The 15,673-nt window shown below is 49.2% G+C and overlaps 1 protein-coding gene across 7 annotated transcripts in view; it reads right to left on the reverse strand.

Moving 5' to 3' along the window:
* Nucleotides 1-15,673, reverse strand: part of LOC126412822 (carboxypeptidase N subunit 2-like) — a 185,146-nt gene that overhangs the window by 115,814 nt on the left and 53,659 nt on the right. For all 7 annotated transcript variants that reach the window (XM_050082639.1, XM_050082636.1, XM_050082637.1 and 4 more), the window contains one exon: nucleotides 14,914-15,179. In XM_050082639.1, coding sequence (XP_049938596.1) covers nucleotides 14,914-15,155 — 242 coding nt within the window. In that variant the 5' untranslated portion in view covers nucleotides 15,156-15,179. The remainder of the gene's footprint in view (nucleotides 1-14,913; nucleotides 15,180-15,673) is intronic.

Genomic DNA, 15,673 nt, shown 5'->3' on the forward strand with positions numbered 1-15,673 from the left:
TGCTGCCTGATAAGTAGTTATTACTACTTTAGAACCCTATTCAGAGAAAAGACCATAGCTGAGAGTTAGGAAACTGGAATTACAAAATATTCCCAACATGTTTATTCTGTGAGACGTCAAAAGCATTTGATCGCACAGTTCACTGTGTTTTCATAGAAAAGCTCAAATATTATGGCATTACACAACCGGCTGGTGAATGGTTTTCATCCTGTCTAACCAAAAAAATGGAGAGTATTGCATTAAGAAATGCAGAGAGTGTAGGCTATGAAGCAGCTTCATAGTTTGTTTTTGAAAAGATAATATATCTGATCCAATAAGTCTCTCCTGACCCAGGGTTTTGGGCAACTTTTCTAAAATCTCCCCATTTCCTGAACCTCACCAGTCCTTTTTCTTCAATCCTCTTCTCTCCCCCTCAACCCTTCTGCCAGAAGAAGCAGACACTGGCCCCAAAAACTTGCAAATTTCCTTAACATTTATATGTGTGTTCCCCTTTTGCTTCTGGGTGAATAGATTTTTGTGTATCCAATTTCTCTATAGTTCATTTGATAAACTTCAGGAAGTGATTCCTCACAAAAAAGGGAACAAAAACATTCACAACAAGATATGCCTGAAAATGGATAATGAGTCTGCAGTGAAGGAATTAATACTGATACATTATGTTACACATTACATTGTAATAATGTATAATTTAATTAATGCAATTTGCCACCACTGATGGCCCTGAGGAACAGTATTATTCTCCATGTTACAGGTTGTGTGATTCCAGTTAAGTCAAGAACATCTTCATCTACGTCTACACTCCTCAACCCACCATGAAGTGCATGGCAGAGAGTACACCCCTTTGTACCAGTTATTAGGGATTTTTCCTGTTCCATTCATGTATGGGGTGTGGGAAGAATGTCTGTTTAAATATCTCTGTGTGTGCTGTAGTTAATCTAATCTTGTCCTCATGATCCCATGGGAGAGATATGGAGAGGGTTGCAGTATAGTCCTAGAACCATAATTTAAAACTGCTCATTGAAACTTTGCAAGTAGGCTTTCCAGAATACGCTATGTGTATTGCCAAGAGGATGGTTGGTTGGTTTGGGGTAGGGGACCAAACAACATGCTCATTGGTCCCATTGGTTTAGAGAAGGATAGCAAAGGAAGTCGGCCATGCAGTTTCAAAGGAACCATCCCAGCATTTGCCTGAAGTGATTTAGGAAAATCACAGAAAACCTAAATCAGGATGGCTGGACTCAGATTTGAATTGCCATCCTAATGAATGTGAGTCCAACATGCTAACCACTGCACCACCTCGCTCAGTGTATCTTCAAGAGTGTGCCAGTTCAGTTTCTCCAGCATCTTTGTGATACTTTCCCATGGTTCACACAAAACTGCAACCATTCGTGCTGCCCTTTACTGTATATGTGCAAAATGGTGCATTATACATTCCAAGAGCAAGCTAAGATGGTTTTCATTTATGGTCAAGTCAAGAGAGGGTTTGTTATGCCACTTACCCTGGAAAATACTTTTTACCCATTTTTTGCCATGTGTGTGGGCACGAGTCCTTTCAGAGAGATGAACTACATGGACAGCTGGTGGATGTTTGTGCATCAGCTTAGGAACACAATATTAATATCAACTCCAGTACAAACACCATGCATGTGGATTGCCAGTCTGGAGTAATCCAAAGAGCAGTCTTGTGCATCCTGTGTGAAAATGATACTGTCTTGCAATACATGTAGGGATAAATGGTGGTAAATTTTCCTCCACAAGAAAGATTCTGTCACAAGCAAATGTGACAGATAACAATCAAAATGGAATTTCTGTCATAATTTCCTTTCACTGCTGCAGTAACCTTTGGGAGGGATGTCATCTTAAACATAACCAGTCATCATTCATGTTCTACAGAAAATCCCTGGAAATGGTTAAACTGCCGCATCATTAACAGTTTAGAATCAGTGTTTGGAAAGGGATTATTGGTGACCATCTACCAGAACATTTGTTTCACCACAACACCTTAAAGGACATTTGTATATGGAATTCCTTCCTCTTTTCATGGAGAATGTGTCTTAGGCAAGGTAAAATGGCTGATGCATGAGGGAGCACCACTCCACTTCCACATCACCATCTGTCAACACTTCAACAACACCCTCCCCAGGATGAGGAAGTCATGTGCCTGGCCACCCTGATCACTGGAATTAAACCCTTATGATTTTTACTTATAGAGGTATCTAAAAAGTATAGTGTACATTGAACCAGTTGTGAATGTGCAAATCCTTGAACAGTGTGTCCATGTGGCCAGCATCAGCAACCACATATAACAATCAAAAGAGTGAGACAGTCCATAATGTGACATGTGAATGCTTCAGTTGCTTCCCATGTGTGCAATTTGAACATGTTTTGTACCATGGAAGAAATTAATACCATGTTATGTATTGCAGCCCAATGTGTTAACTTTGAACATTTTCTGCACCATGGAAGAATTTATTACCATGTAATGTACCAGTACTGATAACTTTATTGCTGACCTCTTTCTGGACATACTACATTGATATGAATATCTTTATTCCATTTGCTGTCAGAAATCATCTCCTGAAATTTATCCCTTTACTTAATAAATAAATACATGACAGGGTGACTCTTCTTTTACAACATTCCCAAACTTCAGATTCCATGCCCTTATTGTGTTCCAGTCAAAAAGAAACAATCTGTACAAAATTTTGCCTCAATAAAATAAGTGTGATGCAGCCCCCAATGACCATGAAGTTCTGACGTTTTTATCCAGAAAGCTACCTGTTTTTAGACAAAAAATTTTGTTAGTTATTTCATTTGCAATCTCTTGAAGACTCCAGTAACAGAAATTAACATGAGTTTCATTGCTTTAATTAACATTATTTTCCTTGTTTCCTGTGGTTTGTGATTTCCTACTCAATAGTTAATACGACACTACACCAAATGTTTTCAGTGTGATTTATGTTGTGTGAATTTTCATAAATATTATTAGATAAATTTATACAGTTATTATTATATGTGCACTATTATTATTATTATTATTATTATTATTATTATTATTATTATTATTTAATGAATTTTTTTTATAACATCTGTATTTTTATAATGTTATAGGATTGGCTTGGCCTATGTATTTTGCAATCAAAAATGAAGTTTTGTTCCACAGATGGTGTTCTATGGATGATTTTTCAATTACTGTTTCAAACAATTTATGCCTCTGGTGCAAGGGGCTTCTGAAATTCCTGGATTTATAAACAAGCATCAGCTTCTTCCACTAGTTCCTTATACAAACTAAAATATCTTTTTCCTGTCTCTCTTTGTAGGATATGTTTCCAAACTACCCTGAAATCAAACAGCTTTAACTTTTTTTGTACAATTTAGTTTACAACAGAGGAATGGGCAACATTTTTCTTTTAGTGTTTCAAAAAGATTCCATTTTTTCCTAAAAATGTTCGAATTCCTACTAGAAGAGCTGACCATGACAGTGATAAGTTATTCATATTCTATGACAAATGGAAAAGTTTACTGAAAAATTGACTAGAACTGCAGACATAGAATATATGTGTTTTGGAGCACAATGAGAAAAGAAGAATATAACAGTTTCCTAATGTTCTAACCCCAAAAAGAATAGCGGGCCTCCATCTTTTGCACTTATCACTATGTAACAACATTTTGCCCTGCATGAGATGCAGCAAAAATGAATGATTCAACATCAAGCAATTAGATCAACATCAAGCAATGAGAGCAGTGATGCTGGTGACACCACATAAATATTATCAGCCAATGTTCAGCAAAAATCAATTGCTGCAGGAATAGTTCCAACAAGGCAAGTACTTTGTTTTATTCATCATACTTGATGTTTTTGGAAACCCTGTGCCTGTGTCATCAATGATTTAACTTTCAAATTAGATACACTGGACAGAAAATAAAATGAAATGATCGTGTGGCATTGCTGGGTGGGAGGACCTGTTCGGGAAGTTTGGCCACTGGGTGCAAGTCTTATATCAGGAGACACCACATTGGGTGATTTGTGCATCAGTGATGATGTGATGATGATGATGAGACAAAACTCATTACATGGGTGGAGAAAATCCCCAACCCAGCCAGGAATCAAACTTGGGCCCGCTGCATGGTAGGCAAGCACATTACCACTCAGCTAAGCAGGTGGACTGCACTGGAAAATCAAATGTTATACAGACAACCAATTTACAAAATCAGCAACAGCAAGATAAAAAAACCATTCAAAAAGATAGAACAAAATCTTAAGACACCATTTCCAAAAGTAATAGGCAATGGATTTAATGGAGGAACCAAAATTTTTGTACACCACAAAAGATACAACAAAAATTCTCAATAACAAACTAGATAGCAAATCGGTTAATTTTTCCACTGTTTCTCCTGCATATGATAACTGTAGTAATTCCCATAAATATGTGCACTACACAGTAGACCTTACTCAACATCCACAACACGATAAGAACATAATTGAAAACTCAATAGCACAGTAAAATAAATTTTATAATTGACAACTTTATGTTTCTAATGTAATCCTCAGAAAACGTAACACCTCTGACTATACACAACTCTTTCTGGAACAATACTGCCATAAAATCTCTGTAGTACATTTTCATTACAAAAACAAATAGTGTAAGTGATGATTTGCTTGTATGTGTAAGATTCTTTGTAATGGAGGAGGCACAATATTTGTAAGTAGAAAACAAAAATACTATCTCTAACATTAGCATAAAAAACATTCCAAGATTCATTTGTCCAATTTTCTGATGGCACTGTAACCTCAAAAAGACACATGACAAACAGGAAATCACACATGGAAACATCACATAAAATATTAATGCACACAAATACACCTGAAAATAAGAACAAATTCTTGAAATGCATTGTGCTAAGCATGAAAAAATAAGCAACTGATGCAAATTTCCATTTTTTAAATCAAGGCACTTTTCACAACTTTTTACTCCCAGTCTGCCTCAAGTTGCTGTTAGGTGAAGTATCAGTGATAGAAATGGGCTTTACACAGTAATGACAAAAGATCTGTTAGTAAGTCATACTTATTTCCTAAGTACTGGAAATCTTTTTTAGAAAAATGAGACACGCAAAAAATTTATAAGTTAACCTTTATTAATGCCAAGAAATTACTGTAATGGAAAGATCCTTCCAGTAATCACAGGTGATGAACACATTAACAAACTGGGAATAACAGTAGCACATTAAGACAAGGAGCAATTTCTGTGAGACCATATAACCACAACATTATTCGGAGGAGAGTAAACCATGTGTTTACACATAATGCAGAAGTAATCTACAACTGACAAAATTCATGACAGAAAGAGACACAGATTAGTTAAATGATGCCTGCACAGTTCTAAGAAAAACATTTAATTGTGATATTTAGCACATCCAAGGCCATTATTGTACTTTTGAACTAACATTTTGAAACAATTTTGATTCACTTATAGGGCAACTTCTGGCCCAGGCATGACTATTTTCAAAAGCTTAAGGGAAAACTGAACAAAACTCATAAAACGTTTACATGGCTAACAGCAGTCAAGTGCCTCATGATGTCTGCTCTAGTGTTGGATTTCTTGAACACTACCTCACCACTAGGAAACAACAGTTAGATTACTACTTTAACTTTTGAGTTATCTGGTGGCATTCAGAAGAATAGAATACCATTTGGAATATTAGGAATGTAAGTAATACAAGATGGGTAACCATGGCTGTTTTCAAATTCAAACTACACATCTTTCAAGGTCAATTTCAGTTATTACATAGGGAGAGAAACTCTTATAAAAAGAATACATAATTTTCTTGGTTGAATGTACACATGAGCCTTTTGTAAACGAAGCCATTTCAGCACCTTATCATTATTTCCTAGGCATGTATCACCTGAAATATTATCAGAATACTGATCTAAAAATCACTAAGGCTAATATGAAAAAAATTCCCATCATGCCTGGCAGTTAGTTTCTTAAACTCTAGCTACCATCTTATTGATGTTCCACTTATGAGATCAATCTGCACCAAAGTGATTTTTCTTCCTTTATAAACAATGTTTCTATCTTTTGTTACTATTGGTAGAAGATTTTTTTATCAGCACTAATTTTATTGACAAGGACCTGTGAAAATGCAAGGAAGACACTGAGGTGGATGTTCGGGTCAGTTATACCAAACAACACCTTATTAACAGTAGTTCATTTATTCACCTCTTTACACAAGCAAGGCTTACAAAGAACTAGCTATGGTGGAAGAAAGCAAAGATAATCCTAGTTTAGCATCCAAAGACGATGCTCGGAGTTTAGAGAAAAACTTATATCGATGCTGGTGTCGACCTCATTGGCGCCACATAGGAAACCCCCCCCCCACACACACACACACACTACGGAGTACTCTTGAGAGGCTGGGCAGGGAGGGTGGGGAGGGGGGGGGGAGGTGACCAAGGCGTCGGCAGGGGTGGTCCCCAGGTGCCAGACAACGGTCAGCTCGACAGTGTCGTCGGGTAGCTGTGTCAGTAGATGACATGAAGGAAGGCTCGGCCACTGAACCTGGAAGTCGCTGAAGCACACCGGGCATCGTACTGGGCGCACTGGTCATGCAGCGACAGGTGGGCCGGCAGCTTGCAAGAGGAACGGAGCGATGACGATTAGGTCTCCGGTGGGCGTGGCGAACACACGAAGCATGTCCAGGTCGACATTGGGTGAGAGGGGAATGGTGGAGGTTGTGTCATGAGCACCAGATGAAGGGAAACACACAACAAACAGTGTATCATCGCATAGTATTATAGAGATGTTGTGGATAATGTCCAGGGGAACAGGCACAAACACCTCGAGCAAGGGCACATTCAAGATGGGGGGGGGGGGGGGGGGGGGGGGTGAGAAACCTCGACAGGGAGAGGCAGGCTATGGGTGAGAGGTCGAAGGGACCATCGTAGGGCCCAGTGGCGAGGGTGTGATCATAGGTAAGCTCAACGTGGGGAGCATGGGGTCACTCGATGGAGTGCGTGAGACCGGAGTAGGGGGTGAGGTTGGAGAAGAGCTCAACGATTGGAGCTGGAAGTCACTTGAGTGAGTGTGTAAGTCCGACCTGGAGGGAGTGGTTGGAGCGTCATGAGCCACGACAATGAGTGGCGTGGTTGCGGCCTGAAGGAGGGTAGAAGAAGGCTAGATATGAGCAGGCGTAATTCTGTTGATAGAGACTGTGACAGCTGAATCTTTCATCTGGATGTCATAGGTGTTGGCTGAGCGCCAGAGAACTCGGTACAGGCCGGTATAAGGAGGTTGGAGGGGAGCACGGACAGTGTCATCTCGGAGCATGACATACTCACAATTGTCCAGAGATTTCAGGACGTGAACCTTAGGGCAGCAATGGCTGGTGGCGGAGTGATGTGGAGGTTGATGAAGTGGCATCTGACGCGGTCCATGAAGGAAGGTAAGTCAGACTGAGGGAGAGAAGCAGTAGGGCTCACGAGTTCACCAGGGAGAGCAATGTTCTGGCCGTATACGAACTCAGCTATTGTGTCTTTGAGGTCTCCCTTATAGATCAAAAACAAGGGGAAGAGCCTCCATCCAAAGGGAGTTGTGGCATCGAAGAGCCGCCTTGAAAGTGCAGTGCCAGCGCTCAACTAGCCCGTTACTTTATGGGTGATATGCTATGGTATGGATTCGCCAGATGCTGCAAATGTTACAAATCCTGTTGAGCAGGGCCGACTCAAATTGTCTGCCCTGGTCAGTCGTGATGATAGCTGGACATCCGAAACGTGATACCTATGACTCGACGAAAGCTCAAGCAACAGTTTCTGTTGTAATATTGGGGAGGGGGACAGCTTCGACCCAGCGAGTTGTTCAGTCAATAGACGAGAGAACATAACGAGAGCCATTAGAAGGGGGTAGAGGGCCGACAATATCAATATGAATGTACTGAAAACGCCCAGGAGGCATGGAAAAGGCACCAAGGGGGGCTGAAGTGTGCTTGTGTATTTTGCATCGTTGGCACGCGATGCAGGAGCATGCCCATTGCTGGCACTCCTTGTTGACATTTCTCCGCACAAAGCGCTCTGCTATGAGGCCGGAGGATGCACGAACACCAGGGTGGGCTAAATTATGCAATGCATTGAAGACAGCTCAATGGAGCATGCCCGTACTGTCGTCGCACAAGATCTCACCAGAAATGCCAGGGAAGGTGGTGCGGATGAAGTGTAGTGAAGAGGTAGAGTCTGAAATCAGGTTTTGTGTGTCCTCGTCGGCAGGTTGGAGGTTAGGCAGTTCAGAGAGGTCTAACAGCGAATAGACGGTGTGACTCGTGAAAGGAAATCAGCAACTATATTGTCAGCACCCTTTATGTGTCTGACATTGGTGGTGAACTGAGATATGATGTATCTGAAGCGGCGAGGAGGCGGGTCCGCTGGCGGGTTTGTAATGGCCCCAGCCAGGGGTTTGTGGTCTGTTAAAACATAGAAAGGGCATCCCTCTACGTCAGTCTTAAAATGCTTGATCACTTCGTAGACCGCGAGCGACTCCCTGTCAAACGCGTAACATTTCTGTTGTGCCTTGGTGAGCTTGCGCGAGAAGGACTGCAGAGGCGAAGTCTGGCCATCGATAGTCTGGCTAAGGACAGTGCCGATGGCAGTATCGCTCATGTCTGTGGTGATGAAAAGCTGCACATTGAGATGAGGATGCGTGATGGTGCAGGCCTCGGCAAGAAGATTCTTGAGGGTGGTGAAAGAGTCAGTCATAGCAGGGGTCCATGGAACGGGCCGAGATCCAGAAGTGTGGGTGCCTACCAAGGCATCCGTCAGTGGAGCCTGAATCTCCGCAGCCCGAGGTAGATGTCAGCGATAATAATTAACTGCCCAGAAAGCACCGGAGCCCTTTGAATGATGCAGGTCTTGGTAGGTTTAGTATTGTTTATACTTTATCAGGGGGCGGTGAAATGCCGTCGGCAGAGATCCGAAAACCAAGAACAGTAACAATGGGTTGATGTAGCTGCAATTTGTCCTGGTTGGTCTCGATACCTCCTGCTGCAAGTGTTCATCACAGTTTGCACATGTCAAATGTTGTCCTCGATGGAGGAGCTGAACACAAGAATGTCATCGAGATATGCAAAGCAGAATTTTGTGTCGAATAGCACTTCGTTGATAAAGCATTGCCAGGTCTGGGTTGCGTTTTTCAGACCAAAGGGCATGAATCGAAACTGAAATAACCTGATTGGTGTGGTGATTGCTGTCTTCTTGATGTCTTCAGGTGCCATGGGGATCTGGTGGTAGGCCCGTTTGCAATCAATGACAGAGAACGTGGTCGCACCTGCGAGGGAACTGGTAAAGTCGGCAATGTTGGGTATGGGGTTGTGTCCATAATTGTTCGTGCGTTTAGTCGACAGTAGTCACCGCACATGTGCCAGGACCCATCTTTCTTGAGTGTCATATGAATGGGCGTAGACCAGCTACTGGTGCTTGGGACAAAGTCGACGTGGCTTGTCCGCAGCTCGTGGTCGAGCGGTAGCGTTCTCGCTTCCCACGCCCGGGTTCCCGGGTTCGATTCCTGGCGGGGTCAGGGATTTTCTCTGCCTCGTGATGACTGGGTGTTGTGTGCTGTCCTCAGGTTAGTTAGGTTTAAGTAGTTCTACGTTCTAGGGGACTGATGACCACAGATGTTAAGTCCCATAGTGCTCAGAGCCATTTGAACTATCGACGTGGTTTACTGGAGATCGGGGGTCCTGGCACGAGGTGAAGTTTGTGAACCGTGCCGTTGGTGATGACGGAAATGCTGCCGGCAGCACGGGAGGTGGTTTGTTTACAATGCGTGGCGGGCAGGGCGGGCGAGGCGTGCTCGTGGTGTTCGGAGCCACTCAGCGGATCCGACGGGAGCTGAGGCGGCAAAGTGTCCCAGGAGTCAACGCGACAAGATGGCTGCCAGCCTGAAGCAGTGGCACCGTGGTCGGGTGAGCTCGGTAGAGCTCGTGAGCTGTTAGTGAGTCCATTGTACGAGGGCGTGGCCTATGGCAGCACGGTCGCGGGTGAAGCGCTAGACGCAAGTGCACTGTTTGTGTTGTCAGTGGCGGTCGCACAGCGGCGTGCAGGACCCTAAGTTGTATAGTTTGAGGTGTTGTCCACAAGGGGAGAGGTAGGAGCTGTCAGTTCGGGAACATGTGACGCTCGTTGCGCATGCGCTCTCGTGTCTGGCCGAGTGTCAAATGCTGCCGTGTTAGGCGGGGGTGTGTGGCCATGTGGAACTGGCAGTACACAGTTGTGAGGGGTAGCGGGAGGTAAGCACACAGTGTCTCGATTTCTGGGATTACACACAGATTCAGCACACTTACTGACCTTGCTGCGGTGTCTGTAATTCCTCTGCTGCGTCGGAGAGCTGGAGATGAGTTTCGTGGAGCCAGAGGGAGAGCTCAAAGTTTTCATTCCATAGGCAAGCAACGTTTTCAAGCTCGACAAGGCACTTGTGGATTGTTTCTTGTAACGTCATCGACAGAGACAAGCAAGTATGGATGAGATGAGCCCGGACCGATGTGTCACGGGGGGGTTTGCTCGACGGAGCACAGGGGAAGTGAGTCTTGGACAGGTGATGAAACACGGTGTTTTGCATTAGGTCCAGTGAATATTTGTGGTTCCTCAATATCGCACAGTAAAAAAGTTCACTCGAGTTTGCAGTTTGCGGAGAGTGAGACAACGTGGGAGGTTGAACCCGAGCATTGCAGTTTAGTTGAATTCACAGCTTGCAGTAAAGTATGATGAGGGCGGATGTTCAATGACACTAAGGACTTAGGCAGCAGAGAAACATCAGTGCCTGTGTCCACTAAGAAAAACTATCCTGACGAAATGTCTTTAATATAAAGTCGTCAGTAATTATCCATTTGTTCCCAGATAAAATGGAGCACTGGGGGGTGCCTGTCATGTTGTACACAGGAGGTGACATCCAGACCTACCACCGATTGGTGTTAAGGAAGCAGCAGGGTGGTCTGCAGCTCCGTGCAGCCACACCAAACCGTTTGTGGAAGTAACAGTATGGGTAGTGCGGTTCCATTTCCCGCGGAAAGTTCGTTGCCAGAGGTGGTGGCTGAGGTTTGGTGGCCGCAGCAGGTTCAGTTGCAGGAGGGCGTGTGACTGTGGGCGGAGCTGGTGACGCCCAGCTGCTTGTTTACTGCTTCCCGGAGTGAGCGGAACAGTGGGTACAGTGTGGCCTCGGCCGCGTCCGGCCACGGGACGAAGAGCCTGAACCTGAGACTTTCCAGGTAGGCAGTGGCTGGCAAAATAGAGCAGTGATGCATCATGTAGTTTGTCAACAATTGTAATTCATTGCTCGACAGGTTCAGGAGACCTCTGAGCCGAAGCAAAGCAGATGTGAGGAGATAGTTTATCTGACCAGATGGTGAGGAGAGCTGTGTCAGAGAGTAGATCGGCACTGACCAGGCATGTAGCCGTCTCCACAGCTGGGAAGGTTTGTCATTGCCTAGTTGCTCGACGTGGAGCACTTGCCATATTGCTGCCTCAGTTGAGCGTGCAAGCCAATGTAGAACTGTCTTTTTGACTAGAGTGTATCGGGAGCTGAGTCTGGGTCATCAACCAGGTCAGCAATCAAGTCCTCCTGGTCGTGCAGGTGGGTGATAAGGCACAGAAATCTGGTTGACTCATCGAGTTTGTAATGGTCGAACACTTCATCTACAATTCTGAACTAGGTTGTTGCCCTGTCAGGATTAAACAGCAGCAGCATCGGTAAGCGTTGTAGAATGTTCAGAAGAACAGGTTGAGTTGAATTCATCGGGGCACTGCCGGACGTGAACTGTTGCTGTTGCAGTATTCCAGGAGAGTGTGCATGCAGGGGATGTGGCAACGAGGGTTGGTTGGGTGGCAGCATGAAGGTGACGTGTTGAGGTTGAGCGCGATCCGTCGTTGCGCGGCAGGCCAACCCGGTAGAGGCACCGTAATGTGTCGATTGCGGTTGCACAAGCTCAACACGTTGCGGGTGTGTTGGGATTGATGCATCACGGAAGACCAACATGGATGAGGCACCGAGATGTGCCAAGAACGGTGGCAGAAGCTCGACTGTAGTCAGCGCGGGGGCAACAGGTGAGAAAAAGTTCAAAGTTTGGAAACACGTGTTAGTCAGCGGAAAGCTCGATGTACGATCAGAGCTGGAGCCACCTGCATTTCAGGAAGGCTGCGGAGGTGCGGGCTGTCCAGAAGCGCAATGCGGAAAATGATGTCAAATGTCGGACGGAATGTGTGAATGTTCACTGTTCATAGTCACTCCACTCAAAACGGTGTGCAGATGAGGTGAATGTCATGGCACAAAACACTGAGGCATAGCAGTGGGACGGAGGTTGAGGTCAGGCACAGCTAACAAGCTACTGTTCCTGTTGCAGGCCGAGGTATCGAAGCAGGAAGGTATGTACTGATGCTGAACCAAGGCAGGTGCGGGCATGGTCGGATGCTGAGGAGGTTGACCTGTGAACAAAGCAGTTCCGGCCACGTGGCAGGAATCCGCGTGGTACTGCACAGATTGCAGCCTGGCAAATCGTTGTCCTGGCAGTGGTAGGTTGTCCAACAAGCATTTGCAGAAATCGGCATTGCTCCCACGCTGCATGGAGATCTGTAAGAGGTAACTGCACCGTTGATGGGCGGCGGGGGCGGGGGCGGGGGGCGGGGGGACAGGGCGGGGGCGGGGGCGGGGGCGGGGGCGGGGCGGGGGCGGGGCGGGGGCGGGGGCGGGGGCGGGGGCGGGGGCGTGGGCGGGGGCGGGGGCGTGGGCGGGGGCGTGGGCGGGTGCGGGGGCGTGGGCGGGTGCGGGGGCGTGGGCGGGTGCGGGGGCGGGGGCGGGGGCGGGGGCGGGGCGGGGCGGGGGCGGGGGCGGGGGCGGGGGCGGGGGCGGGGGCGGGGGCGGGGGCGGGGGCGGGGGCGGGGGCGGGGGCGGGGGCGGGGGCGGGGGCGGGGGCGGGGGCGGGGGCGTGGGCGGGGGCGTGGGCGGGTGCGGGGGCGTGGGCGGGTGCGGGGGCGGGGGCGGGGGCGGGGGCGGGGGCGGGGGCGGGGGCGGGGGCGGGGGCGGGGGCGGGGGCGAGGGCGAGGGCGAGGGCGAGGGCGAGGGCGAGGGCGAGGGCGAGGGCGAGGGCGAGGGCGAGGGCGAGGGCGAGGGCGAGGGCGAGGGCGAGGGCGAGGGCGAGGGCGAGGGCGAGGGCGAGGGCGAGGGCGAGGGCGAGGGCGAGGGCGAGGGCGAGGGCGAGGGCGAGGGCGAGGGCGAGGGCGAGGGCGAGGGCGAGGGCGAGGGCGAGGGCGAGGGCGAGGGCGAGGGCGAGGGCGAGGGCGAGGGCGAGGGCGAGGGCGAGGGCGAGGGCGAGGGCGAGGGCGAGGGCGAGGGCGAGGGCGAGGGCGAGGGCGAGGGCGAGGGCGAGGGCGAGGGCGAGGGCGAGGGCGAGGGCGAGGGCGAGGGCGAGGGCGAGGGCGAGGGCGAGGGCGAGGGCGAGGGCGAGGGCGAGGGCGAGGGCGAGGGCGAGGGCGAGGGCGAGGGCGAGGGCGAGGGCGAGGGCGAGGGCGAGGGCGAGGGCGAGGGCGAGGGCGAGGGCGAGGGCGAGGGCGAGGGCGAGGGCGAGGGCGAGGGCGAGGGCGAGGGCGAGGGCGAGGGCGAGGGCGAGGGCGAGGGCGAGGGCGAGGGCGAGGGCGAGGGCGAGGGCGAGGGCGAGGGCGAGGGCGAGGGCGAGGGCGAGGGCGAGGGCGAGGGCGAGGGCGAGGGCGAGGGCGAGGGCGAGGGCGAGGGCGAGGGCGAGGGCGAGGGCGAGGGCGAGGGCGAGGGCGAGGGCGAGGGCGAGGGCGAGGGCGAGGGCGAGGGCGAGGGCGAGGGCGAGGGCGAGGGCGAGGGCGAGGGCGAGGGCGAGGGCGAGGGCGAGGGCGAGGGCGAGGGCGAGGGCGAGGGCGAGGGCGAGGGCGAGGGCGAGGGCGAGGGCGAGGGCGAGGGCGAGGGCGAGGGCGAGGGCGAGGGCGAGGGCGAGGGCGAGGGCGAGGGCGAGGGCGAGGGCGAGGGCGAGGGCGAGGGCGAGGGCGAGGGCGAGGGCGAGGGCGAGGGCGAGGGCGAGGGCGAGGGCGAGGGCGAGGGCGAGGGCGAGGGCGAGGGCGAGGGCGAGGGCGAGGGCGAGGGCGAGGGCGAGGGCGAGGGCGAGGGCGAGGGCGAGGGCGAGGGCGAGGGCGAGGGCGAGGGCGAGGGCGAGGGCGAGGGCGAGGGCGAGGGCGAGGGCGAGGGCGAGGGCGAGGGCGAGGGCGAGGGCGAGGGCGAGGGCGAGGGCGAGGGCGAGGGCGAGGGCGAGGGCGAGGGCGAGGGCGAGGGCGAGGGCGAGGGCGAGGGCGAGGGCGAGGGCGAGGGCGAGGGCGAGGGCGAGGGCGAGGGCGAGGGCGAGGGCGAGGGCGAGGGCGAGGGCGAGGGCGAGGGCGAGGGCGAGGGCGAGGGCGAGGGCGAGGGCGAGGGCGAGGGCGAGGGCGAGGGCGAGGGCGAGGGCGAGGGCGAGGGCGAGGGCGAGGGCGAGGGCGAGGGCGAGGGGGAGGGGGAGGGGGAGGGGGAGGGGGATGGGGAGGGAGAGGGAGACAGACAGACTAACCATTCTTATGCTGTGGCCAAAATTGAGTAAGCAGTTGTCTTGCCAATGGTGGGTGGTGGGGATATGTGAGAGGAGTTTGGACAGGGTGAGGCAAGAAAAGGAATTTAAGATCTGTAAAAGCATATTAGACGTGGAACGTATAGGTGTGGACAGGGGAAGCAGCTTACACTAATGCAGGGAAGAAAGGAGCACAATGGAGGACACCTTTAAAAATTAGTACACCATGCAAGAAAAGTCATAATGGTAAAGCAATTGTAGTCTACAGAGAATGACATTTTTTCCACTTAGAATAATACTTATTTTCAGTTTACTTACGATGAGACGTGAAACAGTTTGTCAAGTGAGATTGCACTTGGGTCCAAAGATGGCACCATGTCCCCATGCTTGTCAGAATATGATACTATGTTCCAGTCTTGTTTTGGTGGCACATTACAATAAGCTGGTATCTCTGTATCAAGTTTGGATGTCCAGGCTGAGGCAGCTTCTCCATTACCAACTTTTGCCTGTGATCTCACAACTGAGACCACCAAAAATAAAAATGTCACTTGTACACCCATTATTCTCAGTGCCAACACAGATTACTAGAAATAAACAGGTAAGTGTATCAAAATGAAGCACAGATAACAAAAAACTGTACAACTTAAAAGTCCAGCTTACTTGTTTTACAAATTCAGTTTATTGTACCCATTAACACCAACACATCTGTACTGCATACTGAAAAAAAGAGTCATTACAGTCAACAGACATGCAGATGAAAAAAAGAAGACAAAACTGTGCTGAACCTTTTGCGTTGTTCTTTCATTGGAAGAAAGAGGCAGATAAAAATTAAACTGTAGATCAGGAGGGATAATAGGTGTAGGAAAGGAATCAGAAGTAACGGTAGTTGTAACCATGATTCAGCATCTAAAAGATGTATTCCAACCACAGATACTAGTCCATTGTTAACTTCTTACAACTTATTTTGTACATATATTTCCTGTATTCTATCCACATTAATTTTCCATATCTTCAGCACCTACACACACTGTTTATATTTCCTTTAAGGCTACTTTACCCATTAAGAACTGCTTTCACA

The sequence above is a fragment of the Schistocerca serialis genome, chromosome 7 (genome assembly GCF_023864345.2).
Source record: "Schistocerca serialis cubense isolate TAMUIC-IGC-003099 chromosome 7, iqSchSeri2.2, whole genome shotgun sequence".
In the NCBI taxonomy this organism is placed as follows: Eukaryota; Metazoa; Arthropoda; class Insecta; order Orthoptera; family Acrididae; genus Schistocerca; species Schistocerca serialis.